At 46.4% G+C, this 26,419-nt stretch overlaps 1 protein-coding gene across 1 annotated transcript in view; it reads right to left on the bottom strand.

Annotated features, from left to right (window-relative positions):
* Nucleotides 1–26,419, bottom strand: part of LOC308282129 (protein sidekick-1-like) — a gene marked incomplete at both ends in the record, with an annotated part of 370,021 nt that overhangs the window by 155,141 nt on the left and 188,461 nt on the right. Inside the window, one exon of the mRNA XM_080722473.1 lies at nucleotides 621–754. Within this exon, the coding sequence (XP_080578599.1) occupies nucleotides 621–754 (134 nt within the window). The remainder of the gene's footprint in view (nucleotides 1–620; nucleotides 755–26,419) is intronic.

Below are 26,419 nucleotides of genomic sequence, written 5' to 3'. Positions count from 1 at the left end.
GGAACACAATGCCTCAAATCATGCATGCAGCGTCCGATTGCCATGAAAGGTCTAAGGTGAAGAACATATGACACCAATTTCCAGGACGCCTGGCCTGGTGCTCGGAAGAGCAGTGCTTCTATTTTTTTTTTCTACATTTAGCTGGTGCGGCTTATATTCAGGTGCTGCTTATAGTCCAGCAATTACGGTATACTGTGTATAAATGTGTGATACATATAGTTGCCACCTGGTGGTTCACCGTTCAGTCTACAGGTGTCATTATGTGGTTTATTTGGAATGTGGAATGCTGTCTAAATAACAAACCTTGCATCTGTGAAAATAGTAAGTACATAACAGAAATAAGCAGTGCTTTTGAAACACACACACACACACACACACACACACACACACACACACACACACACACACACACACACACACACACACACACACACACACACACACACACACACACACACACACAGCCTTATTAGATAGTGTAGAGAGACAAGAAACCAAGGTCTGAGAGAAGAGAGACTTGCGAGTTAAGAAGGGGGTGTGATTCTGTCTGAACCATCAGACACCCCTAGAAGTCAGTGTTAGTGTTAGAGGAGTTTCAGAGGGTTAGGGTGCAGGGTTACCTGAGATGCTCAGGTACACAGAGGGACTGGTCTTGTTCTCCCCTGTCAGTTCATTCACCGCCTCCACATAGTAACGGCCCGCGTCCGCCGCCGTGCTCGCCAACACGACCAGCTGATTGTCCAAGGTGATCGTCCTGTTCCACACAAAACCACAAACACACAGAGAGAAAGGAGATTACACGTCGGGACAACAACGAACAACAAAAACAACACTAGCATTCTCGTGGCGTTGTCCTCTCTCAGATGGGTGCTCTCTCCCCCTAATTAAAGCTCAGGACAAGCGAGGAGCGTTTTGTTGTGAAGCTCATTGTTTAGCATGCATAAGACAGGGGAAAAGGACACGTCGAGAGGAAAGAGGATTCGGAGAGCTTAAACCAATCTCTCTGGCTGTCTGGGATTGATATGGGGCTCATTTCTTGCGGTCACCCGTTCTCTGGGCCATTGTCCCTCTCTCTCCCCATATATACGTTTTGTGTTCTGCTGTTCTGTTGTTATGGCTCACAACACTGATCCATGTCATCCCCGCTTTTGTGTGTGCCGGCTGCAATGAACACGCCGTCGCCACAGGAAGGCGGGTGATTTGTCCACCGGCGTGAGAACCAATGGTGGTGATCAGAATGAATGTATACACACACACACACACACACACACACACACACACACACACACACACACACACACACACACACACACACACACACAATCGAACTGGGGTGAAAGTCAGTGGGTGAGAAGGACAGGAAGTCCATTCCTAGAAAGTCACATTTCCACAGGATTCAACCTGAATGATGTCTCCGCCACCGAGACGCCGGCAGGCAGTAAACCTTGACTTGATGTTCTGCTTCTCTCGCGCTTCTGTCGTGCGAATGGAACTCAGACAGAGCTACACTGGAATCAATACAGCCACGGGGGGAATAAAGAAAATTGAACCGAAACTGCTGCTTTTAGTCTCTTAATAGTGAGCGTCAATGTGCATCAAGTGGCCGTGTCTGTAGTAGGTAACGTGTGTGTTTGTGTGTACGCGTTTGGGTGTGTGTGCACGCATGCGCACAATCTATTGTAAAATATTCAATTCGTGGCTGGGGATCAAGTGGTTACGGCCTCCACAAGTCTCAAATACTTCCGTGTGGCGGTGACGTCACCGACGCATCCTTTGTATCTTTATTCTATCCGTTTGCCAAACAGCCTGCTGAAAATGCCTGAAATACTAGCGTGATTAATACACTGCCGCGGCAGTCATAATTTCATGTCTGACAACATTCAAGTAGAACTATTCGAGGTAAAATAATGGGCCACTCCGCCATCGTTCATTCTGGTTGTCAACCTGTCCAAAGGCAGTCAAACACGAAATAAATAAATGTTCTTGACAATCGGCGGCCAGTGCCCTGTCATGACTCATATTACATGAATTACTATGCTCTGAAGTCCCGCTTTACAGCCACACCCAACACTGCACCAAAAGCAACAGAATTCCCATCCAGATCACAACTCCACAGTCTCCCAAGACTGATGGATGCCAATAATATATTCTATGAAAATATAAGTATAGCGACCAAATATAATGAATCTGCCCAATTATTTAGACTGAAGGTTGGCTGTAATTCCTGAGGTCAGCTGACAGCCCTTGATACCACGAATGTCTGCTGCTCACTGCAGTGGTTTAGGAAGCTGGTTACATCGTGTCCATTGATATGATTTGTCGCCAGCACACACGCGCGCACACACACACACACACACACACACACGTGCTGAATGGAAAAAGAGGGTGCATGTTGAAAGGACCTGTTTAGTGTTTAGATGTATAAGAGGACGAGTCAGTGGGAAATAGTTAATGATATTAAGGAGAGGAGAGGAGAGGAGAGGAGAAAATAAGGGGTGGGCCCCATCTACTGTCTCTCTCACTCTCTGTCACACACACACACACGCAGGCCGGCACACACACACACCCCTCTAATTTTATTCAGTGTGATTTCCCTGGAGTGTGTCCACGAGAGCCAGTGCTATACCTCAACCTTAACGCAGACACTCATTCCCAATATCCAGCCTGTGCCTGACTGCGCGTGTGTGTGCCTGACTGCGTGTGTGTGTGTGCGCGGCTGCACGCGTATGCGTGCATGCATTGTGTGTTTGTGTGCATGTGACTGGACATTCAACACTCAACCGTCCCCTGGTTCACTCTCTCTTCCATCACTACAGGGAAGGGAGGGACATGGCTTTATGATCTAATCACTAGTTGATGCAGCTAGACCACTAGAGCAGCAGCACTGCTTTAGTTCAACAGCACGTGCTGGCAGTAAAGGTGAATGTATACACTCACACACACACACACACACACCGACCACCGTGCATGAGGAAAACAGGCAAAGGGGTTCATTTCGATTGGCTTCGATAGTTATATTAACATTTAAAGTCCAACCAGGCGTGCCGTTGACACTCCTAGTGGGACGGAATGGAGGCGCAGGCCAACACGTGAACAACATCCGTTTGATTTACGGCCCCAATAAGTGATCAGCTACTGAATGTTTTGATTCAATGATGGTGTAGAAAATGTCCAATTTAGCATATTTACCATCTGTCTCTTTCTGACCTCTTTCAGATGCTATGAGAGAGTGTCGTCTAGCCAACACAAACTCGGAACTCCTGAATTGCTGCATTCCACAACCTCCTGTCTAGCATCGGGGTCTTGATCTCTGCAGTGTTGTTAGCTCCGCTGTCGTGTCACAGTGCATCGTACTGTAGGTGGTTGCACCATTTCCTTTCTTGGCTTTGTCCTGGGTTGGCTCCTACGGTGTCAGTTTGCTTGCCACCAGTTCTGGGTGCCTGACGCAGTGCCCTGCCAGCCTCATCCTTCTCTCTCTCTCTGACCAAGTCTGTGACCACGGGCAGGTCCCCACAGAGGAGCATGCGGACAGCCACCTCTCCACATTCCAAGGCAAGTGCCCTCCAGACCTTCAGGTCCTGTTCTGTTGAAGCCGCCCAGGCTCCCCGAGATATTTGAAGTCCTTGACTACCTCGAGCACCATCCCATCCGCAGGGGGCAGTGGTTTTGTCCTCTGTGTTAAAGGTGTATTCAGTGATAATGAAAGTGGCCAGGGGTCATCTTGTCTCTTACTGGCCTTACAGCGTGGAAATGTTTCTTTTTTTATAGATTTTTCACACCATTATAATGTTCTCGTTTTGATCATTAGACCCAATCAATGAATATTGGTAGGCCTACGTCTCCAGCTTCAGGATATATGATACTGATTCACTACGAGACTGTGGCATTTTATGAGTTCAGCAGTTTACAATCTAGGCATTTAGCAGACGTTCTTAATTCAGAGCGACTGTGGTTCTCAAAACTTTTATTTTGACCATCATAACTAAACATCATAACATAACTACGGCCATACTCTACCCTGATTGGTCGAGGACTGGCTGGCCACCTCTGAAAACGGAATCTAGCTATGCTCGTAACACGGGCCATGGTGGAAGTCCTTATAATATAAGGACTTCCATATATATTATGGTCAGCAGACATTCTAGTGAGGAGAATGAATGGAAAATGTAGCAATTATATTTTTATTTGAATGAAATACAATCACTGAATATACCTTTAACTGCTATTACTTTACTTACTTTTCTACGCAGTGAACTTGCCTGTGGAGTGCAGGCTGATGATCATCCTACACTACACTTTTTTGGCGGGGGGATGGGGGGGTGGTTGTTTCTCACACGGTTTCATTTGAGCATGGCTGTGAAATTGGTTGCAATGACACGGGCGAACGGCAGTGGGAGTGTGTGTGTGTGTATGACTGCACTGCCATCATCGAGAACGCCAGCGATTCGACTTCAGGCTTCTTATTTTGGCCCAATTCACAGCTCCTCAAGCTTGATTTGCCACTAAATCCTTGTGCAAAGCGTTCCAGTGCTGGGGTAAATGTCACACGGGCAGCGCTGAGGAGGGAGGGACAATAATGGAATGTGACAACAGGACTGTGCTCTGCTTGGTCTGAGGCCACGCTGCCTGCAGCTCATCTAGGATTCACCTTTTAAACATCATGAAACGCCCCTGTTGGCTCTAAGGCAAGGGGTCTTCAACGTTTTCAGGCTAAGGACCCCTTAGTTGAGAAAGCGATGAAGCAGGGAACCCCACAACCTTTTCATAGATTCCATATAGTTTCATTGTTTGACAGCACAATCATCAGTGTATTTTGGATTCATGTCAATTTGTGTTTTCAGATACAGTACGTATTTAACCACTTCATTTCATTTCATTTCACTCTGTACTTAGTCTGCTCTTTTTCCCCTCTACACCAAACGTTGTGAGCTTGTAGATCGGCTATTTTTCAGAATATTCTCAGAATATGGACACTAGGGTTCAAGTGGTTCATATAAAAAAGGAGAAAAAAGATTCTATCACACAAAGATTTGGAGGACCCCCTGTAGCAACTCTGAAGACCCCATAGGGGTCCCGGACCCCCGTTGAAGACTTGCTCTAACAAGAGGCCACATCCCTCCAATTAGCTGATTAGTAGTCTGCGCGCAAGTGCACACACACACACACACACACACACACACACACACATGAATTCAATATATGACTTTCTGCTCCCCTTTTAGTTCTACCCTTAATTAAACAGGACAGATCTTCTCGGGATCTCAATTGAACACAAACTATTGCAAAACACAGAGTGTGTGCGTGTGTGTGTGTGTGTGAGCAGCTTTCCCGGGGCTGAAGAAGAGGAATTAAAATAACAATAATCTAGTATATCCCATTTCTTTCTTTCTCCTTCTCCATCCGGTGATAAAGAACAGCCTCTCACAATCCCATTTCCTCCTCCTATCACTCCCATTACTTTTTTACTGCCTCTAGGTTGTTTTCCATTTCCACAGAGGAGCATTCTCTGTCACGGTCCGTGACGTGTTCTGTCTCTGTTATGTTTTCTTGCATTTATCATGTTCTAGTTGGTTTTCTTACAGTGTTGTAGTGATTATGTTGCCTTTATGGCTTTCAGCTTAGTGCTTTCCTTTTCAGTGATGTTTTATTCTAAAAGTAATGTTGATTTCCAGCTTAGTGGGTTTTGCTTTACACTTCTATATCTTATTGTGTAGTATGTGTTCCTTATTTCCTGTGTTGCTCTTGTTACCTGTCTTGTCTCACCAATGATTGACCCTTGTTTTGCACCTGTGTCCCTTAGTCCTATAGCCTATCCCTGTGTTGATTGTCAGTTAGTCTCACCTGTGTCCTGTTACCCTGAGTCTATATATACTCCCCTGTTTGGTCAGTTCCCTTGTCGGATTATAAATGTAAGTCACCGTGTATTGTCAGCTCCTCGTGATTTCTTGTTTGTACCTAGACCTAGTGTTATTTCCTGTTGCTAGTGTTTGGCACCTTTCCTTTGGTGCTCCTCGTGTATCTTGTTTTGTGTTAATAAACACTTCTGAACCTGTACCTGACCGTCGTCCTGCATTTGGATCCTACCCTCTCTGGTCTCACATCGTGACAGTATAATCCGACCACAATGGATCCAGCGGACGACCTAACAGACGATTTTGGTGAAGTACTTCTTGTCATGGAAAGAATTATGAACAATTGCCAAAGTCCTTCCATCAGTGCTGAAGATAAGATTGAGGGTCTGAAGCAGGCCCTCAGAGTGGCATACTCCAGGCCAGAGCTGGCAGATAAACTTGAGGGGACAATTAAGGGGATGTGGGCTGCTTTGTTGAATGCTCCGGCTAACCTACGAGCTGCTAGCCTGCAGCCTACCTCTCCACCCACTATCCAGCCTGCCAGCCATTTGTCTGCTCTCATGCCTATCTATCAACAGCCCGCTCTCCAGTCTGTTAATGACCAGCCTGCACCCCACTCGATCCGACTCGGGTTTGTGGGCCTCCAGCCTACATCTGCGCCTGCCTGCCCCAATCCTGCACCACGGAAAGACCAGCATACGAACCTGCTTGCCTACTTTTGCAGCCAGGCAAAGTTACCCGTCTACCCTGAGCCGACTCCTGTCCAAGACCCGTTTGAGGAGACTCGCTTGGCCGTGTTCAGGGGAAACCGTGGGTCGTCCAGGAGGGGGCGAGATCGCCATGGCTCCCGCCAGCACCAGCGCCACCTGCTGCCCAGTGTCCAGGAAGCTCCACGGCTGATGAGTGGTGGTAAGGCTCCACTGCTGGAGAGCAGTGAGCCCCCACTACTGAACAGCGACGGTGAGCCTCCTCTGCTGTCCAGCACCCGGCCTGCCCTGCCTGCCTTGTCGGCCGCCTCTACCGACATTCCACCCATCTCGTCTGATGCCTTGTCGGCCGTCTCCGCCGACATCATGTCTGTCCTGCCTGAATCATCGGTGGCCGTTCCAGCTGACCATCTGCCAGAGCCCTCGCCAAACGTCTATGTCGACGACCTGCGTGCGCCCTCTGCACCATTGTCAGCTGTCCTCACCGATGTCCTCGTCAATGTTCCTGTCACCTCGTCTGCTGTCCACGTCAACGTTCCTGTCACCTCGACTGCTGTCCACACCAACGTTCCTGTCACCTCGACTGCTGTCCACACCAACGTTCCTGACACCCCGCCTGCCTTGTCGGCCGGCTCTGCCGGCATTCCGTCCGGCTCTACGCTGACCAGCTCTACGCCGCCCAGCTCTACGCTGACCAGCTCTACGCCGCCCGGCTCTACGCTGACCAGCTCTACGCCGCCCAGCTCTACGCTGACCAGCTCTACGCCGCCCGGCTCTATGCCGCCCAGCTCTACGCTGACCAGCTCTACGCCGTCCGGCTCTACGCTGTCCAGTTCTACGCCGTCCGGCTCTACGCTGACCAGTTCTACGCCGTCCGGCTCTACGCTGACCAGTTCTACGCCGTCCGGCTCTACGCTGACCAGTTCTACGCCGTCCGGCTCTACGCTGACCAGTTCTACGCCGTCCGGCTCTACGCTGACCAGCTCTACGCCGTCCGGCTCTACGCTGACCAGTTCTACGCCGTCCGGCTCTACGCTGTCCAGTTCTACGCCGTCCGGCTCTACGCTGACCAGTTCTACGCCGTCCGGCTCTACGCTGACCAGCTCTACGCTGTCCAGTTCTATGCCGTCCGGCTCTACGCCGTCCGGCTCTACGCTGTCCAGTTCTACGCCGTCCGGCTCTACGCTGACCAGTTCTACGCCGTCCGGCTCTACGCCGTCCGGCTCTACGCCGTCCGGCTCTACGCCGTCTGGCTCTACGCTGACCAGTTCTACGCCGTCCGGCTCTACGCTGACCAGTTCTACGCCGTCCGGCTCTACGCTGTCCAGTTCTACGCCGTCCGGCTCTACGCTGACCAGTTCTACGCCGTCCGGCTCTACGCTGACCAGTTCTACGCCGTCCGGCTCTACGCTGACCAGCTCCACGCCGTCCGGCTCTACACTGCCCAGCTTCAGCGAGGGTCCACTGCCCAGCGATGCAGAGTCCCCAGTGTCCAGTGAGACCAAGACTCCACTGCTGCCCAGTGAGACTCCGTCTACAGTTCTGTCTGAGGCCGCCGCCGCCGCCTTCGTCTTGCCTGAGGCCGCCGCCGCCATCGTCTTGCCTGAAGCCGCCGCCGTCTCGCCTGAGGCCGCCGCTGCCGCCATCGTCTTGCCTGAAGCCACCGCCGTCTCGCCTGAGGCCACCGCCGCCGCCATCGTCTTGCCTGAAGCCGCCTCCGTCTCGCCTGAGGCCGCCGCCGCCATCGTCTTGCCTGAAGCCGCCGCCTCCTCACCTGAGGCCGCTGCCGCCCCGTCTGAACGCTCATCGGCTGTCCCCGCCGATGCCCCGTCAGAACCCTCGTCGGCCGCCCCCGCCGACGCCCCGTCAGAGTCCTCATCATCTGTCCCTGCCTGTGTCCCACCTGTTTCCTTTCCGGCTGCCCCTGCCGACGCCCTGCCTGTGGTCAATACTGTTGCACGGCCAAATGTACATTCGGCTGTCTCTGCTGACAGTCTGCCGGGACCCTCGTCCGTTTCCCCTGCTGACTTTGCTGAACTTTCTGACTGCCAATGGTTGTCACTGGTGTACCAAACAGCAGGACTCCAGCCGTTGGACCCTGGGCCCATATCCAAGTCAGTGGGCCTTGGGCCTGCACTCCAGCGGTTGGACCCCAGACCGGCACCCGAAGTGTTGAGTTCTGGGCTTGCGCGGCAACCACCTGACCCCTGCTTTCTGCCAGTGCCAGTGTCTCATTGTCCTCAGGTACCCCTGTCCATCAGTTGTAATGCCATTATCAGCCCTTTATCTAGCTCTGGTCCCAGCACTGTTTGTAGCCCCATTTCTAACCCTCCTGTTTCTCAGCGAAATTCCCCACTTCGCCAATCTGTTAAATCCCCCCAGTTCCATGCTGGAACACACAGATATTTGGCCAAGGGTGTAGCTCCACCTATTCCCCCATTAGATGCACACTCTATTTGTTTTTCTGCCTGTCTTTCTACCTGTGTGGCTGCTAGTGTGTCTGCCAGTCTGTTCGTCCGTCTCTCTTCTCCCCTGTCCTCCTCTCTCCCTTCTGACCCATTCACTCGCCTATTGTGTCAAACTTCATGTGTCTGCCTGCCTGCTTGTGTGTCAGTTGATCTGTCTCTCTCTTGGTTTGTGTCACCTTCTGCCTGTCTGTCTGTCTGTGTGCTTGTCTGCGTGTTTGCCCGTCTGTCTTTCTGTGTGATTCTTTACAGTGTGTTTTCTGTGATCTTTGACTGTTTTGCTTTATTCTGTATGCCTGCATCTTCCTGTTTTTCTGCCCTGTTGTCAGCTTTTCTGCTAGTTGTCTGCCTGTCAGCTAGTCTGTGCTGTCTGTTGGCTTTGTTTCTATCTGTGTCTGTTTGAATGTCTCCTGTATGCTTGTTTCTGTGTACGTGAATTGTATGCTTCCTAACCTGTCTGGTTTGTATGACTGTTTTGTGTTTTCCTGCCTGACTTTGTGTGTTTTCCCTGTGTAGTTGTTTGTGTTTTTCTCTTTTTCAACCTGCCCAGTCCTTGTTCGCCTTTGCATTTTTGTATATTTGTTGCCCTGTTCAGTCCCTGTTTACCCAGAATTTAAATGACTTAACAGTTCGTTTTTGCCCCGTCCCTTCTAGTCTAGTTCCTTGCCCTGCCCCTGCCAGGAGTTTGTTTAGTCCTGTGCACCTGTTTAAAGAAAGAAAAGAAGAAAGAAAAGATGGAAAAAAATTTCTGTAGCCCTAGTGCCCTCCTCCAGACCCCCACCACCCACCCTGCTCTATGTTATGGACTTTGTTTTGGAGTATGTTGTGGGATGTCTGGAAGCCATCCCTTTAGGGGGAGGCACTGTCACGGTCCGTGACGTGTTCTGTCTCTGTTATGTTTTCTTGCATTTATCATGTTCTAGTTGGTTTTCTTACAGTGTTGTAGTGATTATGTTTCCTTTGCATACATATGATGATCTGAGCCTTTATGGCTTTCAGCTTAGTGCTTTCCTTTTCAGTGATGTTTTATTCTAAAAGTAATGTTGATTTCCAGCTTAGTGGGTTTTGCTTTACACTTCTATATCTTATTGTGTAGTATGTGTTCCTTATTTCCTGTGTTGCTCTTGTTACCTGTCTTGTCTCACCAATGATTGACCCTTGTTTTGCACCTGTGTCCCTTAGTCCTATAGCCTATCCCTGTGTTGATTGTCAGTTAGTCTCACCTGTGTCCTGTTACCCTGAGTCTATATATACTCCCCTGTTTGGTCAGTTCCCTTGTCGGATTATAAATGTAAGTCACCGTGTATTGTCAGCTCCTCGTGATTTCTTGTTTGTACCTAGACCTAGTGTTATTTCCTGTTGCTAGTGTTTGGCACCTTTCCTTTGGTGCTCCTCGTGTATCTTGTTTTGTGTTAATAAACACTTCTGAACCTGTACCTGACCGTCGTCCTGCATTTGGATCCTACCCTCTCTGGTCTCACATCGTGACTCTCTCTCTCTCTCTCTCTCTCTCTCTCTCTCTCTCTCTCTCTCTCTCTCTCTCTCTCTCTCTCTCTCTCTCTCTCTCTCTCTCTCTCTCTCTCTCTGTCTGTCTGTCTGTCTGTCTGTCTGTCTGTCTGCTAACTCCCCCAGCACACACACTTTATTTGACCCAACCTGTCATTCTGTATGCCTCTGCACCAAAGCAGCAAAGCAGATTGGTCTTTGATTAAGTGGCAAGCCCCCAGACTCCTTTAATAAACACTTGCAGAACCATGACAGACTGCTAAACACACACACACACACACACACACACACACACACACACACACACACACACACACACACACACACACACACACACACGCATACTGCTAATTAACACACATGTCACAGACCAGAGGATACGACTGCACCGATGAATGGATGAGTGAATGTGCAAGCATGCGTTTTAATGCTGTGCGCGCGTGCGTGCGCGCGTGCGTGTACGTGTGTATGTGTGTGAAAGCGAGGTCAGGGAATTGTCTCTCCTACCAACAGAGGCCATGAGGACCCCATCTAACACTCTGCTTCTATGTGCAGACAACGAGCCACCTCCTTGAAACATGCTGTCTGTGAAGTGAGCGGTGGATTTGCCCCAGAGCCGGAGGAGGCGTCTGTCTACCTTTCTATAGCCACTTTCCAATCCGAGGGATTCACACTTTGAAGTGCGCATTTCAAGGGCTATGACGTCACTGGGCCGCGCCAAATAGCGTATCTACAAGCTCACAATGCGTTGCGTTGCGAACTTGCGACGCATTGTGAGCTTGTAGATCTGTGACCAGTGACGTCATAGCCCTTGAAATGCGCACTTCAAAGTGTGAATCCCTCGGATTGGAAAGCGGCTTATGTCTTGTCTATGGTCTGCAAAACACTACTGCAATGGGATGTACAGGAGGGTATACGCTGCTGAGCCTGTACACCTAGCAAAGGTTCTCTTTAATAATACATGTATTCTTTCAGGAACTCTGTGGGTTCCTTTTTGGGGGTCTAACAGTGAACCAAATGAACCAAATGAACCCGAACGGGTTAATTTGGTTCCATTTGTACACTGTCAGAGTTAAAGGGGAGACCTTGAAATTTCAAAATTTGAGAAACACTGCTTTATGTCATTGACCGGGTTTCCCAAATCGATTTTAGCCCTTCGTGAGCGATCGTCATTGAAAAGAATTTTAGAGATGTGGTCATCCTAAACTATTCGCTGGTTATTGTATTGTTACCCTCCACGGGTGATCTGCAAAAATCAGTCCAGTTGTTTTCCATTTAACAGGTTTTAATCTCTATAAGGTGTGGTTCCTATCAACATAAGCAAGACAAAACATACAGTGTACATATAAATCACATTGCTGGAATTATCAAGTTTCATCAAACACATCAAAATATACAGAAATATTAATACAGTCTAAACTGTACAATAATAGCTCAATACGGAGCTTAAGTATAAAGGCTAAATGAGTAAAGTCAAAACTGAACATCTACAAGGCAACTTACTTTAGATGCACGCACACAGAGAGAAAACTGCACACTGAAGGACCAAACAAAAAACTGCACTGAATGTGCCCTGCTCTACTGGGCAGCAGGTGAAACTGATCATGTGTATTGGTGATGTTTAGGTGGGGCATATTAGACTCAGGAAGATCTAAGGATCAGGTCATTCTGACATGGGCTGTACCACTTGAGACGGATGGGCTGTACCACTTACTAAAGGGGGGAAACTGTGGCCTTTTGAACAGTCATGGTTTCAGGTCTAGGTCTCTTTGGGATCGCTTTGGGAAACCCGGCCATTGTTATTTAGCCTTCCTGATGCTACAGAATGTACTACTCTAAATGAAACACAAGTTTCACACTTTCAACAGTGCTTTGGCCGCTCGTTTATACCAAAATCTCCCCGGCATAAAAGAAATAGCAGATCTACAAGCTCGCAACACAACGTGGCGTGAGCTTGTACATCTGCTATTTTGGGGCGAATGTTCTCCCCAGAATATGAATTAATCTCCTATGAAGGTCAGTCACTTCTTCTTGGCGCCAGGCCAGAATGGGATTAAAACTCAATTAACCACCAGACGCCAATTTTCTGATTCAAATATTCATGTAACTTTTTCTGGTTGGCCTCCTTTTACTGTGTGGCATAATTAGCTGTGCATTATTGTTGCTGTCCATGCATAGAATTGCTGTTATGAACACAATAACATTGCCCTCTGCGGTTGTTAAAACAAGTACAACGGTTGGTTGAATATTAGCATTTTCCATCTCCGCGTGCGTGTGCATGTGTGTGTGTGTGTGTGTGTGTGTGTGTGTGTGTGTGTGTGTGTGTGTGGGTGGGTGGGTGGGTGTGCACACGTGCGTGTGTGTGTGTGTGTGTGTGTGTGTGTGTGTGTGTGTGTGTGTGTGTGTGTGTGTGTGTGTGTGTGTGTGTGTGTGTGTGTGTGTGTGTGTGCGTAGGGCTTCAAACAGTAGACCCAGTATTAAGAGTTTCCTCGTCTCATTTTTAACAGGTCAATTTCCAAATTTAGCATGCAGACACTTTTATCCAAAGTGACTTACAAAGTGCAACTAACAACAAGGGTGGTTGAGTAATTAAGACTGCCAGGAAAACAGGTATGAGTTACCAAATGACTTCTGGAAGAGAAAAGAGGAGCACTCGTCAAAAAGTAGTTCAAAAAATATATATTCGTCTTGGGTGCACGGTTCGGGCAAACAATGAACTTAGAACAAGGACACCAGCACTCACTTTAGAACAAATTATTCATGTTTTATTCAAGGTTTTCCCCTCAGCAGCAGCAAACAAATGGCCATTTCCGCCCAATAGGCCTTCCTCAGAGTGTAACTGAAGTGTAATCATTGTGTCACTTATAAAGGGGACCTCGGTGCCACACACAAAACGGTCCGAGAGAAACAAAGATCAGTCACTTCATTATACAGCTAGTTCACATTATGTTTTACGTACCCCGGGGTCAAGATAAACAAGAGACAAGTAGTAACATATATCTTCACATATATTTGTTACATTTTCTCAGACAAATAAACCTAGACCAGATGTCAGAACAAACAATACTCATTTTAACAGAAATATGACATTAGTGAAGAATTCCATATTTCCCACTACAATCCTGAAAAGTTACAGTTTCGGACATATGAGGTTTCCACCCGATATACATACACACCTTAAAGCTGCCATTTTAGCACCTCCTCTGTTAAAGTCATTGCATGCGCGAGCCATTTCTCGAAGGACACAGCACTTTCATTTCATAGCAGATTGATAATCACATCAAACGCAGAGCCGACCTACAGTATAGTATACCTCCAGCTGAAAAGAGCCAAGAATTCAGCAACAAGAGAGTTTGGAACAGAGCTCACTTCACCGTTGTGAAAAGGACATACCAGTAAACAGTGTTGACATACAGCAGAATGTCTATTGTTAGAATTTACTTCGTGACAGCCATAGTAATATGGTTCTCCTCAGGTGTAGGCTGCATACACGACAACAGTTGCCAGATGGGGCTACACAACATTGCCTCAACCAACTGTGAATGTGGAAAAGAGGACCATATGATGCAGCAATACCTAGTCTGCCCTCTGCCACCCAACAAGTGCAGCTTAAAAGAGTTCGAATGATAGTGCAAAGCACTGTGTAAAGAAATGGGAAACTGTCGTCTAACTACATGCTTCGGAGGCGCGAAAAGAACAAGTTGCCACCTGTTGGTTGACCGTTCACTTTACAAGTGTCATAACGTGGGGCGCCTGCTGGCCTGGCGGTCCAGTCGTATACCACATAGACTCTTATGCCTGACAGTGTGTTGCGGGTTCGAGTACCTTGCCCGAGTCACTCCCCATCTCTCAATAAAGGCATAAAAGCCTTTAAGAAATCTTTAATCTTTAGCATGGCATGAAAAAAAAGTGTCATAATGTGGTTTATTTAAAATGCTAACAATTTCAACATTTCCACCCCCAAAGTGTAGTCTGCAAAAACTTTGCAAGTACATGTACATGTATGCACACACACACACACACACACACACACACACACACACACACACACACACACACACACACACACACACACACACACACACACACACACACACACACACACACACACACACACACACACAGGTTTTTGTATTCCAACTTTTAATGTTTGAGTCATTCTTCACGTTGGGAAATGACGGTATGGAGCTAACCAGGATGAAATGGGGAATTCATCACTATAAAATGTGGCATCGTGGGTGGAATAGCTAAACAGTCCCACCGTGAGTAGAGTAGTGTACATATTATTCCAGCATGTCCTGCACATGTTGTGCAAACAGGACAGAATGGCCCTAATGGAGAGTAGAAAAAACGCAACAACCTTGAAACAACATCCTTTAAATTTGTCATTTAAATTTGTCATTTTCAGTAAATTGTTTGTAATGATAGTTTTTTGATAGGGATTAATTAGCCTGAGTTTTTTCAGCCAAGATTGGAAATTGGATGCATGCCCGTAGATCATATTTGACAAGGAGCGTTTCAATCATTCACCATTGTGTTGTGCTGTATTTAAATCAGGCTGCAGCTGAGCTGTTGTTTGACATCAGCGTTCTCTTCTTCTCGCTCCCGTTAATACAAAAACATTGCTTCCCATTTGCAGTGATGGAAAAAGTATTCCAATGTTTTACTAAAGTAAAAGTATCAACACTGCAATGTAGAAATACTCAGCTACAAGTAGAAGTCCTGTATTCAAAATGTACTTGAGTAGTAGTACGAAAGTATTGGAATCAAAATATATGAGTACCAAAAGTAAAAGTACAAAATGTTTGAAAATAGCAGATCTACAAGCTCACAACGCGTCGCATCGCGACGCGTTGTGAGCTCAACCAACATGAACAACCCTGTATACTGTACATGTATCCGCCATCATTCTTGCAAGCATCAGTTAACCTGAGACGTCATGTGTCTCCAAATCTCCATTTTACATGTCTACACAGTTCCACTGAAACAAATATATACTGTATACATCTTTTTTTTTTTATCTTCACTTTTTTAACCACTCCGCTTTTCACACAGTTTTCGTGTGGATGAGAGATAGATAGATACCTTTATTATCCCAAGGGGGAAAATCAGTTGCCCAGAGGCAGCACAGCAGTATAAGGTTATTTACAAAGTTACAGAGAAGTAAGAAAAAGATAAAAGAAAAACAAACTGACACCCAAACATACAAGAAAATGTGTGATTCAAAGAAATATCCATAATACGTACAATGTTTCCCGGGGCAAAGAGTTGCTGCTACTCTGGGGATAAGGGAGTGACTGTCAATATCCATTAAGCTTTCCGTTGTAAAACTCAAGCATATGTCAGGCCCTGAACACTGGGTGTTCACACTGTACTGAAACTCTTGACATATTCAATGCTGACACTCTACAGTAATGTACTTTAGCATGGCATGTAGGTTGTTTCACTATGAAGTGGCAAGGGAAATAAATGCTGTGTGTAAGTGTGTAAGCATTGTTACTATCCATCAATTGGTAATTTTATATAAAGGCATGAAGAGCTCTGTTGAATTGAGCTGAAGTGAGCCGTGTTGAATAGTTCACGAATTTATGTCTGGTTCATTCCACATCAAGGCCAAATACCTTCAGATCACAAGAAAAGGAAAATACTCCTATTCATGTGTATTAACGGAAAGAGTCAGAGTTCTGTGGGCCAACACACACACACGCGCACACACACACGCTCAGAGTTTATTCTGAGCAGCAGCCATCAATCAATGGAGTCGAATTTAAGCAGTTGAAAAGTGTCATGTTTGCATAAACTGTACGTTTCCAACTTGAAATGCATGGATTTGTGTGTGTGTGTGTGTGTGTGTGTGTGTGTGTGTGTGTGTGTGTGTGTGTGTGTGTGTGTGTGTGTGTGTGTGTGTGTGTGTGTTAGAGAGTGAGAGAGGGGAAATCGTGACGGTGGGGAGGTGAACACGAACACTAATGTGTTTGTCAGAGGGAGTCTGTAACGGTCATTTCACACACAGAGACAGCCTTTTCCTGCCCTGCACACCATGTCACCATGTCTGGGAGCTGGAATTAACACAGGAGCTGAATCACAGGTTTGAACCCTCAATCACCTTAATAGTTCTTTCATACGGTGAAATGGAGGTTTCTGCCCAACAGTGATGATATAAACAGTAGCGCGCACACTCTCTCTATCACGCACACACGCGCGCACGCACGCACGCACGCACGCACACATGACGCACACACACACACACACACACACACACACACACACACACACACACACACACACACACACACACACACACACACACACACACACACACACACACACACACACACACACACACACACACACACACACACCAAAACACATACTGTACGCACACACTCTCACTCACACTGTGGGTGTATGTGTGTGCGTGCGTGCATGTGTGTATTTAGAGGTGCAGGATGGAGTGTGTGTGTGTTTAATGTCCCTTGGCATGGCCAGGGGGACCAACAGATAGGGGAACCAACCAACCAACACTGTGTAATCCTAGAGTGCTAAGTGAACTCGGTGAGGGTAAAAAAGTGGTCAGTTTTTACAGTCTCTGGGTGAAATGAAGACTCAGGATTTTGCAGTGAATGGTACAGCGGTGGGGGAAAGCATGTCAAGGCTAAAAGGTGAGCGGAAGGAGGAAGAGAAGAGAGGAATGGAGGGATGAGGTCAGACCCTGAGCAAACATGGAAGGAAGACTTTTCTCTCCATTTGATATTTGTTCAACTATATCTCCCATGACACACTTTCTGCCCCCCCTTCCTCTCTCTCTCTCTCTCTCTCTCTCTCTCTCTCTCTCTCTCTCTCTACTTTTGTTCACACTGATACACACCCTAGTGCAGGGGTCTTTAACAGGGGGTCCGGGATCCCTATGGGGTCCTCAGAGTTACTACAGGGGGTTCTCCAAATCTTTTTGTGATAGAAACTTTTTTTTTCTCTGTTTTTCATATTAACCACTTGAAACCTAGTCACAACGCCTCGCAGAGCGAGGCATTCTGAGCTTGTAGATCGGCTATTTTTGGCAAAGAGCTTTGGTGTAGAGGGGGAAAAGAGCAGACTAAGTACAGAGTGAAAGGTCAAGTTAAATATGTATTGACGGTTCAAGTATTAAATATCTGAAAACACAAAATACACAACAAAATACAATGATGATTGTGCTGTCAAAAGATGAAACTATATGGAATCTATTAACAGGTTGTGGGAGTCCCTGCTTCATCTCTCTCTCTCTCTACTAAGGGGTCCTTGGATTGAAAACGTTGAAGACCCCTGCCCTAGTGGATAAATATTATGGTGTGGCAGCTGAAAATGAGCGGTAATATACAAAAAAAAAAGAAAAAAAAAGAAATCACATTATAACCTGCAGCTAGTTTTGTTTGTGCGTGCGCGTGTGTGCACACGTGCGCGCCATAGCCCCATTAGGTGGATGGATCTCTAGACAAATGGCTATTATCCTAATTAGCACTAATTACGTCTGCTTCCAATTAACCACACAAATGGCAACGACATCTATCTGTCTCTCACACTCTGCCTCTCATTATCTCTCCCTCGCTCTGTGGCGGGCCCTGGCTCACCTGTGCTCTGCGGTGTTAAAAAATCAAACCCAGTTTGAAGTGAGCAGTGCATTTGAACAATTCATTTCATTAAGCTATACCCTGTGTGTGTGGGGTGGGGGTGGGCGTGTGTGTGTGTGTGTGTAGCAGTTCTCAAACTGCCTTATACCACGACCCCATATTATGAGGGATATTATTCTGCAAACTGTGTGTGTGTGTGTGTGTGTGTGTGTGTGTGTGTGTGTGTGTGTGTGTGTGTGTGTGTGTGTGTGTGTTGTGTGCATGTGTGCGTGCGTGCGCGAGCGTGTGTAACCTTGCGTCTCCAGATATTCCACCTCACAGGGAAGCGTGTGTGTATTCGAGGTGTCAAGCGGCCGTCCTATTCCTGACGGGCGTGTGCCGTGCGTGTGTGTGTGTGTGTGTGTGCCTCGGCTGCTCACTTGGTCACCCAGTGGTATTGCAGCTCACGCTACATACAGTACAAACACCTACACACTCGGTCAAGCATTGGAGACGGTGTGCCACCGCTCGAAAAACCCTGGCCAGAATGCAGAGGCACAGACAGACAGACGAGAGACAGACAGAGGGAGACAGAGAGGCAAATTCTCCCTGTGCATCATCAACACACACGCGCACGCACACACATACACACCTGTGTTCTCACAAACCCACGTGCACGTCATGATCTCCAGCCGTGCACACAAGGTGTACAAGCTTCTGTAACTGATTCTCCTGTCACCATGGCGACGTGAGATCAATAAAGTACTAACAATTGATTACATCTAGAGTAGAGAGCACTTTGTATGTGTCACTCTGTGATGCACAATCACACTCGCACACAAACACACGCTCAATGGATCGTTTTACAGCTATACGATGTCCGTCTACACCACAGTTCTCATATTGAGTTTTGCCTGCCTCTGACTGTGAGAGTGTGTGTGTGTGTGTGTGCATTGCTGTGCATAATAAGCATGCGGCCATACTGTGTGTGTGTGTGTGTGTGTGTGTGTGTGTGTGTGTGTGTGTGTGTGTGTGTGTGTGTGTGTGTGTGTGTGTGTGTGTGTGTGTGTGTGTCTGCTCATAATAAGCATATCATCCATACGTGCATGCATACATCCATGCGTGCATACATCCATATTTAACTATGCTATAATGGTCTAAGCAGCTCCAGGACAGAATGCCTGCAGTATGATTGAACATAAATATCTGAGTAGAGAGGACGTGCACGTGGGACTACAGTAGGTCAGTCACCAGAAGGTGACTGTGAGGTCCAGCGCTGACGGGACACCTTTGGACTAAATGTCCTTTCTAGCACAGGACGCCTACTTTGGAAATGCCTCCCAGTCACAAAGAGAAAGCCCTACCCTCGCAACATTCAAAGTCCAACTTGAAACAATGGTTAAAAAAATAACCAGACTTGTGATCACTTAATATTGTGTATAGTATACTTAGATTATAGATCACATAAATCACGATAAAGTGCTTAAAACTTTTCACAACTCTTTCTAGGCTCCCTGGCTGTGCCGGTGTGCAGAAAAGGAGAGAAAGATTAAGAGGGAGAGGAGGAGATCTATAGAGGGAGAGCAGAAGGGAGACAGAAAGGTGGATGAGAAAGTGAGAGAGTAGAGAGAGAAGGAGGGAGGGAGAGAGAGAGAAACAGAGAAAGAGGGAGAGAGAGGGAGCCTAGGTAAACATAGGTACTGTAGAATAGCTCTCTGTTGGAATCCGAAGGTTCCTGTTTCGATCCCCGGCTCCCCCTGGCTGTGTGTCAAAGTGTCCTTGAGCATGACAGTGAACCTCTAACCAGGGAAATGCTGGGCCCCTGATTCAGCCCGGGAAAAAGAGTTGGAGAGGCCCTCATTGCGCGCTATATTTTTCAGATATAGCCATTTCAGATCATGAGAAGTGACAAGCCAGTGGGCCAATTACTGTACATGAGTTATATTTTGTCGTTGTCGGGTGGAAACCGTGTATGTCCAAAACCGTTTGTTTTGTATTTATCATTTTAAAAATGATTTAAACTAGTGAAAACAGCCAATCTACAAGCACACAACGCCGAGGCGTTGCTTGTAGATCTGCTGTTTTCACTACTTTTGTGCAACGATGAAGCAGGGCTTTGCTTTGCGAAAAAATGTATACATTTAAAGCCCCCAAAATGGAACGAAGGCCGACATTTTATTTTTAATTGTATTCCTAATGGCCGGCCTGGACCGGCCGGGAATGAAGTTCGGGAGTTGTCCCGCTTTTCCCAATGGCCAGCACGTCCAGGCCTCAAACTGCTCCCCGTCAGCAGGTTGGAGCCATGGTGCCTGGCATCAGTGAGTGAACGTGAATGGGTGAAAGTGATACACATTGTAAAGCACTTTGGATAAAGGCGCCTACAGGTGTGAACCTGTAGTGCAATGTTTTCAGGCCAAGGACCCCTTAGTTGAGAGAGGGACCCCCACAACCTTATCATATAATCCATATTAGTTTCATTGTTTGACAGCACTATCGTCGTGGTAATTCTTTAACTCTCAAAGACCGGGAACGTGCCTGAGACACGTTCGATTTGAACCTCTTTAACCATTGTTTTGTGCTTTAACTATTGAAAAATCGTGAAAATGTGTGAACAAGAAATGTGAAAAGTCTTTGAATACCTTTGACCCTATCTTTGAAACCGACTTCTAAATCCTTCCTCTTAATCCGTGGTTCTCAAACCTTTTCACGTCAAGGACCCCCAAAATTGCATTTATTTGACAGCGTCGGTGTATTTTGGATTCATGTCAATTTGTGTTTTCAGATATTTGACTTGAACCTTCAATACTTTATAAACGTGACTTTCACTCTGTACTTAGTCTGCTCTTTTTCCCCTCTACACCAACGCTCTTTGCCGAAGCCGATCTACAAGCTCACAACAAGTTCTCAGAATATGGACACTAGGGTTCAAGTGGTTAATATAAAAAAATGAGATTTTTTTTTCTATCACTTAAAGATTTGGAGGGCCCCCTGTAGTAACTCTGAGAACCCTTTAGGGGTCCCGGACCCCATTGTTGAAGACCCCTGATTTAGAGAGAAAGAGCAAGAAGGACAGAGGGAGAGTGACAGAGAGGGGAGTGAGGGTCAGCTGCGAGGGTCGGACACGCCCACAGCAGGTGTGTGGTCGTTGAATCGATAACCAGATGGGTGAATATCCTACATCAGGGGTGGGCAACTTTGATGATGGCGAGGGCCACTATTTCCACTTTCACTCCAGAGGGCCAAATTGCATATTGCTACGTCCTACTTTGTCATTCTGGTATCTCATACAAAAGAAGCAAAAATAGCAGATCTACAAGCTCCCAGCTATTTTTGGATCTTTTGAATTGGAATCCTGAATTATAATTTGTTGTTATTTTTTTAATTGGAATCCTGAAATGTACTGTAACATTTTGATTTAATTTCAAACGCATTTAGTTACGTATATACTCATGTTAACTTACAAAAAAATATACATACATTTTAATACTACTATACTAGTCATTAAGCTACTAATATAGACTGACGGAATTAAAGCAGGTCATGTTTGGAATTGTAACAGTTGAAATCAATAATATATCAGTATTCCAGTATTAACCTGTGGGCCGCATTAAGTGAAGGTGGGGGCTGCATGTGGCCCCCGGGCCGCCAGTTGCCCATGTATGTCCTATATCAGGGGTCCTCAATAGGCGGACCGCACATTTCTGAGAAATCTCCGCACAGTTGTATCTGACGATCGGACTGACTGTGTGTGATTTGTGTTTGTGTGTGCGTGGGTGTGTATGTGCTCATTCGCTCAAACACATACACAGGCTCACAAGACACACCCCGTCCCCTACGCCAATTTGCAAGCCCACAAAGCGTCGCGGGTGCAACGTGCTGTGGGCTTGTAGATCAAAGGTTTTCCTTCCCTCCGAAGCAGTCTGCTCTCCATGCTGCTCCCCCCTCCCCTCCCCTCTCCACACACTCATGCCGCTCGCTGCCTGAAAAAGTTGCTAAAACCTCTTGGAAACCATTGCTCCCACTGGATTAATAACTTAGAGATCTTCTACCTTTGGCTGTTCAATTGGAGAGGACAACAGCAACACATTAATATCCACGATGTAAGGCTCCAACTGCTTGCATTAGACGAGAAATGGTCGCGAAACTCGCGATGCGTGATCATGCGTCTTTAACAATGTGATGTGTCGTCGCATATTATTGCCAGCTATCCTAGGCTGTGTTAGGTTAATAACTATGACTCGTTGACCCTGATTTGACTGGCCATTTGACATAGGCAAACAGCACAGTCTGGCTTGTGCAGTACGTGTCAACTGAATGTCAAGTAATCCTCTCCCCCTCACGCTAAGTTTCACTTTATTTTCCATTCTGAACGACAAGCCTAATATTGCGTTTATGCTCTTTAGTTTCCAATAATTAAACTATAAGCCAGTGTTTTATTGCTACACAATAAATGTAAATAATGTAGCCTACTCTACATGCATAAATAATTATCCATTCATCCATCCATCCATCTTCAACCGCTTATCCAGCATCGGGTAGCAGGGGTAACAGTTCCAACTGAGATTTCCAAAGTTCCAAATAATAATAATAATAATTAAAATAAACAATTCTAATGATTATAATAAACATACATACATACAGTACATACTGTATTAATGTATCCGCCTTATTTCGCCTTCGCCTTCTTTTTTTTCGGACCCGGACCTGTTTCAAAAAAATATTTCTGGACCTTCAAGATTTGTATTTGAGGACCCCTGTCCTATATGCTAACATGATGGGGTCAGGTCAGATCAGAGAGGTCAGAGCAGAGCAGAGCAGAACAGGAAGCCCCCCGGAGCTGTCAGAGGTTACAGTTCAGCTAACATACTCCGTTAGCTATGTACTGTACATGATGTCAGCCTAGCTCACTGTTCTAAATACCTACAGGTATGGAGTCCAGGGGTTGCCACTAAGGTCTCAGAGGCACTTGCCCGTCAGACAAGTACAGGTCATGTTCTACTTGCACAAAGGTCATGCCCACTTGCCTGAAAAGTAAAACGAATCATCCACTATAAAATGATGGTCAAATTTGAATTACCGTTCAATTTAACACTTATTTTTGTTTTACTTTCTGGGGCTGTGCGATAAAAATGTCATACCTACATTTTTATCCAAATACTATTTTATATTTTTAAGTGTAGCAACAGTGAAAACAGCACATCATAGGTAAACAGTGCTCTTATTTGACACACACCAGAAGACAGAGCTCCCTGACCACGTTCAGGTGTTTAGACTGACGGTTGCGTCCCCGCTCAAACAACAAGCACTTGCCCGGTCGGGCAACCTGAAAGTATAAACTCCACCTGTCCTAAAGTTCTATTTACCTGCCGGGGGCAGGTGGGCAAGCCTTGGTGTCAATACCTGGAGTCTATAATGGAGCTAGAATGTATCCAGTGTGCGTTTTAGAGCTGCTATGGTCAGATATGGTTTTTGTTTCACTATCACTATATTATTAATTAACCAGTTCGGTGGCCTTGTGGTTAGAGTGTTCAAACCCTGTGTCATAATCGTGACAGCCCTACCTGTACATCATGGCTGGCGGGGGGGGATGTACTCGTACATCAAGCTGCCTCATGCAACAGAAGCAGGAGATAGATGAGACTCTGCATCTCAACGGGTTTATCCTTCCAATAAAGTATACATACTGTACATGGCTCAGGAGCCATTGGTTACCAAGGCTATTAATAAATTAATGTATAATTATTAATTGAAAAGAATAGAGGTCCGCACAACAGCTGCTTCTTGTGCATACATGGGATTTACGGTATGTATGGGGGTTGCTTCTGAAATATGAATAGAAAAAGATTGAAAGAAAGAACGACGAAGCTGCTGAGGCATGGATGTGCGCGCGTGCATGCGTGCTTGTGTGTGTGTGTGTGAGATTGTGTGCATGAACACTATATAAACTTTATCTGACAGTCTGTCTGTCTGTCCGTCCTTCCTTCCTTGTGCCCTGTGTTCCCTCCAGTAACATTCACCTGCCAGCCTCTAACAGACGATGTCACAACCAGCCTTCATCAGTCACAGCTCACTGCTCTGTGGAGTCTCTCTCTCTCTCTCTCTCTCTCTCTCAGGTTAAAGAACCAGCAGATGTGTGTTTCAGTGTGTGTGTGTGTGTGTGTGTGTGTGTGTCTGTGTGTGTGTGTGTGTGTGTGTGTGTGTGTGTGTGTGTGTGTGTGTGTGTGTGTGTGTGTGTGTGTGTGTGTGTGTGTGTGTGTGTGTGTGTGTGTGTGTGCGTGCGTGTGTGTGTGTGTGTGCGCGCGCACGCACGTCTCCTCTGTCTGTGGTCGTTAGGCATTCTGAAGACAGAGACCTATTTTAATTATCCACTAATCATACTTTTAATTAGCTGCCACACAAATCCATCACTGACCCCACACACACACACACACACACACACACACACACACACACACACACACACACACACACACACACACACACACACACACACACACACACACACACACGCTTAATTGCACATGCAGAAGCTGCTGGCTAGTGGGCGTTTGCTATTTCAGCACATAATGGAGAAATAATGGTCTTTGAAATGACATATAGAACACAGAGAGAGATAGGTAGAAAGAAAGACAGAGATATACATATAAAGAGAGGGAGAGGGAGACAGTCAGAGATGTGGAAAGAGAGACAGATATAGAGACATATAGAAAGACAAATGCATAAAGAAAGACATATAGAAAGAGGGAGATAGAGAAAGATGTAGAAAGAAGAGAGACACAGAAAAATCACACCCGTGTGAACTGAGCGGTGGTTTCCCCCCCCCCCCCCCCCCCGTGTGTGTGTGTGTGTGTGTGTGTGTGTGTGTGTGTGTGTGTGTGTGTGGCCTGGACAACAGCGCCCCTCCCTTAACATGTGTGGACAGAAAAGGTACTACACAGGCTTGAGGCTACATACAGACCCACATACAAACCCACATACAAACAAACTAACAAACAAACATACCTACACACACGGCCACGCTATGGAGACGGTGTGACCACCGCTCAAAAAGAGAGAGACACGTAGAAAGATTGAGAGGAAGACACAGAGGATCAGATATAGAATAGAAGACATGGCTCCTCTTAGAGATAAACATCCACAACATTAATCATCATCAGCAAAGGCTGAAGAGGACTCTCTCTCTCTCTCACACACACACACACACACACACACACACACACACACACACACACACACACACACACACACACACACACACACACACACACACACACACACACACACACACACACGCAAGCACATACATTTATTTGTTCTGTCCCTCTGCCCCTTTCCCTCTAGCTCTCTCCCCCCCTCTCTCTCTCTCTCTCTCCCCCTCTCTCTCTCTCTCTCTCTCTCCCTCTCCCTCTCTCTCCCTCTCTCTCTCTCTCTCTCTCTCTCTCTCTCTCCTCTCTCTCTCTCCCTCTCCATCTCTCTCTCTCTCTCTCTCTCTGCGTACTGATGTCTTCAGACAGGGAACAGACGAGTGTGGAATATAAACCTGGATTCTTTGGTCCAGTTGCATCGGCCAACACCTGAATGAAGGTGTTGTCTAGTAATTGGCATAGCACATGGAATACCATTGCACACGCACACACGCACACACACACACACACACACACACACACACGCGCACACACTCATACCACTGTACTCTACATGCGTGATCCGTTGTGCACACGTGATGCATTTAATCCTTCCACAGCAGCTGCAGAAGAAAATGTTATTAGCCAGATTACGGTCAAAATACGCGGCGAGAAAAATAATGATGTGTATGTCGCTATGGACATATACTTCATCATTTACACTGCTGCTTATCTCACTGCCTGTGTGTGTGTGTGTGTGTGTGTGTGTGTGTGTGTGTGTGTGTGTGTGTGTGTGTGTGTGTGTGTGTGTGTGTGTGTGTGTGTGTGTGTGTGAGTGAGAGAGAGTGAGAGAGAGAAAGGCTGAATAATGTCAATCTGTCATTAGAGAAAGTCATTAAACTTTGAAAAAGTTTGAAGGAAAGTTTTATTTGACCTTCCAGTCATTGGAGGAATGTGACAGGGGATATAAAAAAAGAAAGAAAGAAAGAAAAAAACACATAAACCCAGTAACGACTTGGGGACAGAGCGGCCTTGAATTATTCCTGAATAAAATAATCTGACAAGGTTACGGCATATAATTTCTTATCGAATTGTACGTAGACCATTATATGAAAGAATAATTCATGATGACGTCAGAATGTACCAGACACAGTCTGCGACAGCAAGGGACTTCAAATA

The sequence above is a fragment of the Nannobrachium achirus genome (genome assembly GCF_963921795.1).
Source record: "Nannobrachium achirus genome assembly, chromosome: 3".
In the NCBI taxonomy this organism is placed as follows: Eukaryota; Metazoa; Chordata; class Actinopteri; order Myctophiformes; family Myctophidae; genus Nannobrachium; species Nannobrachium achirus.
The sequence above is the reverse complement of the archived record's forward strand: the minus strand, read 5'-3'. Positions and strand labels throughout refer to the sequence as shown.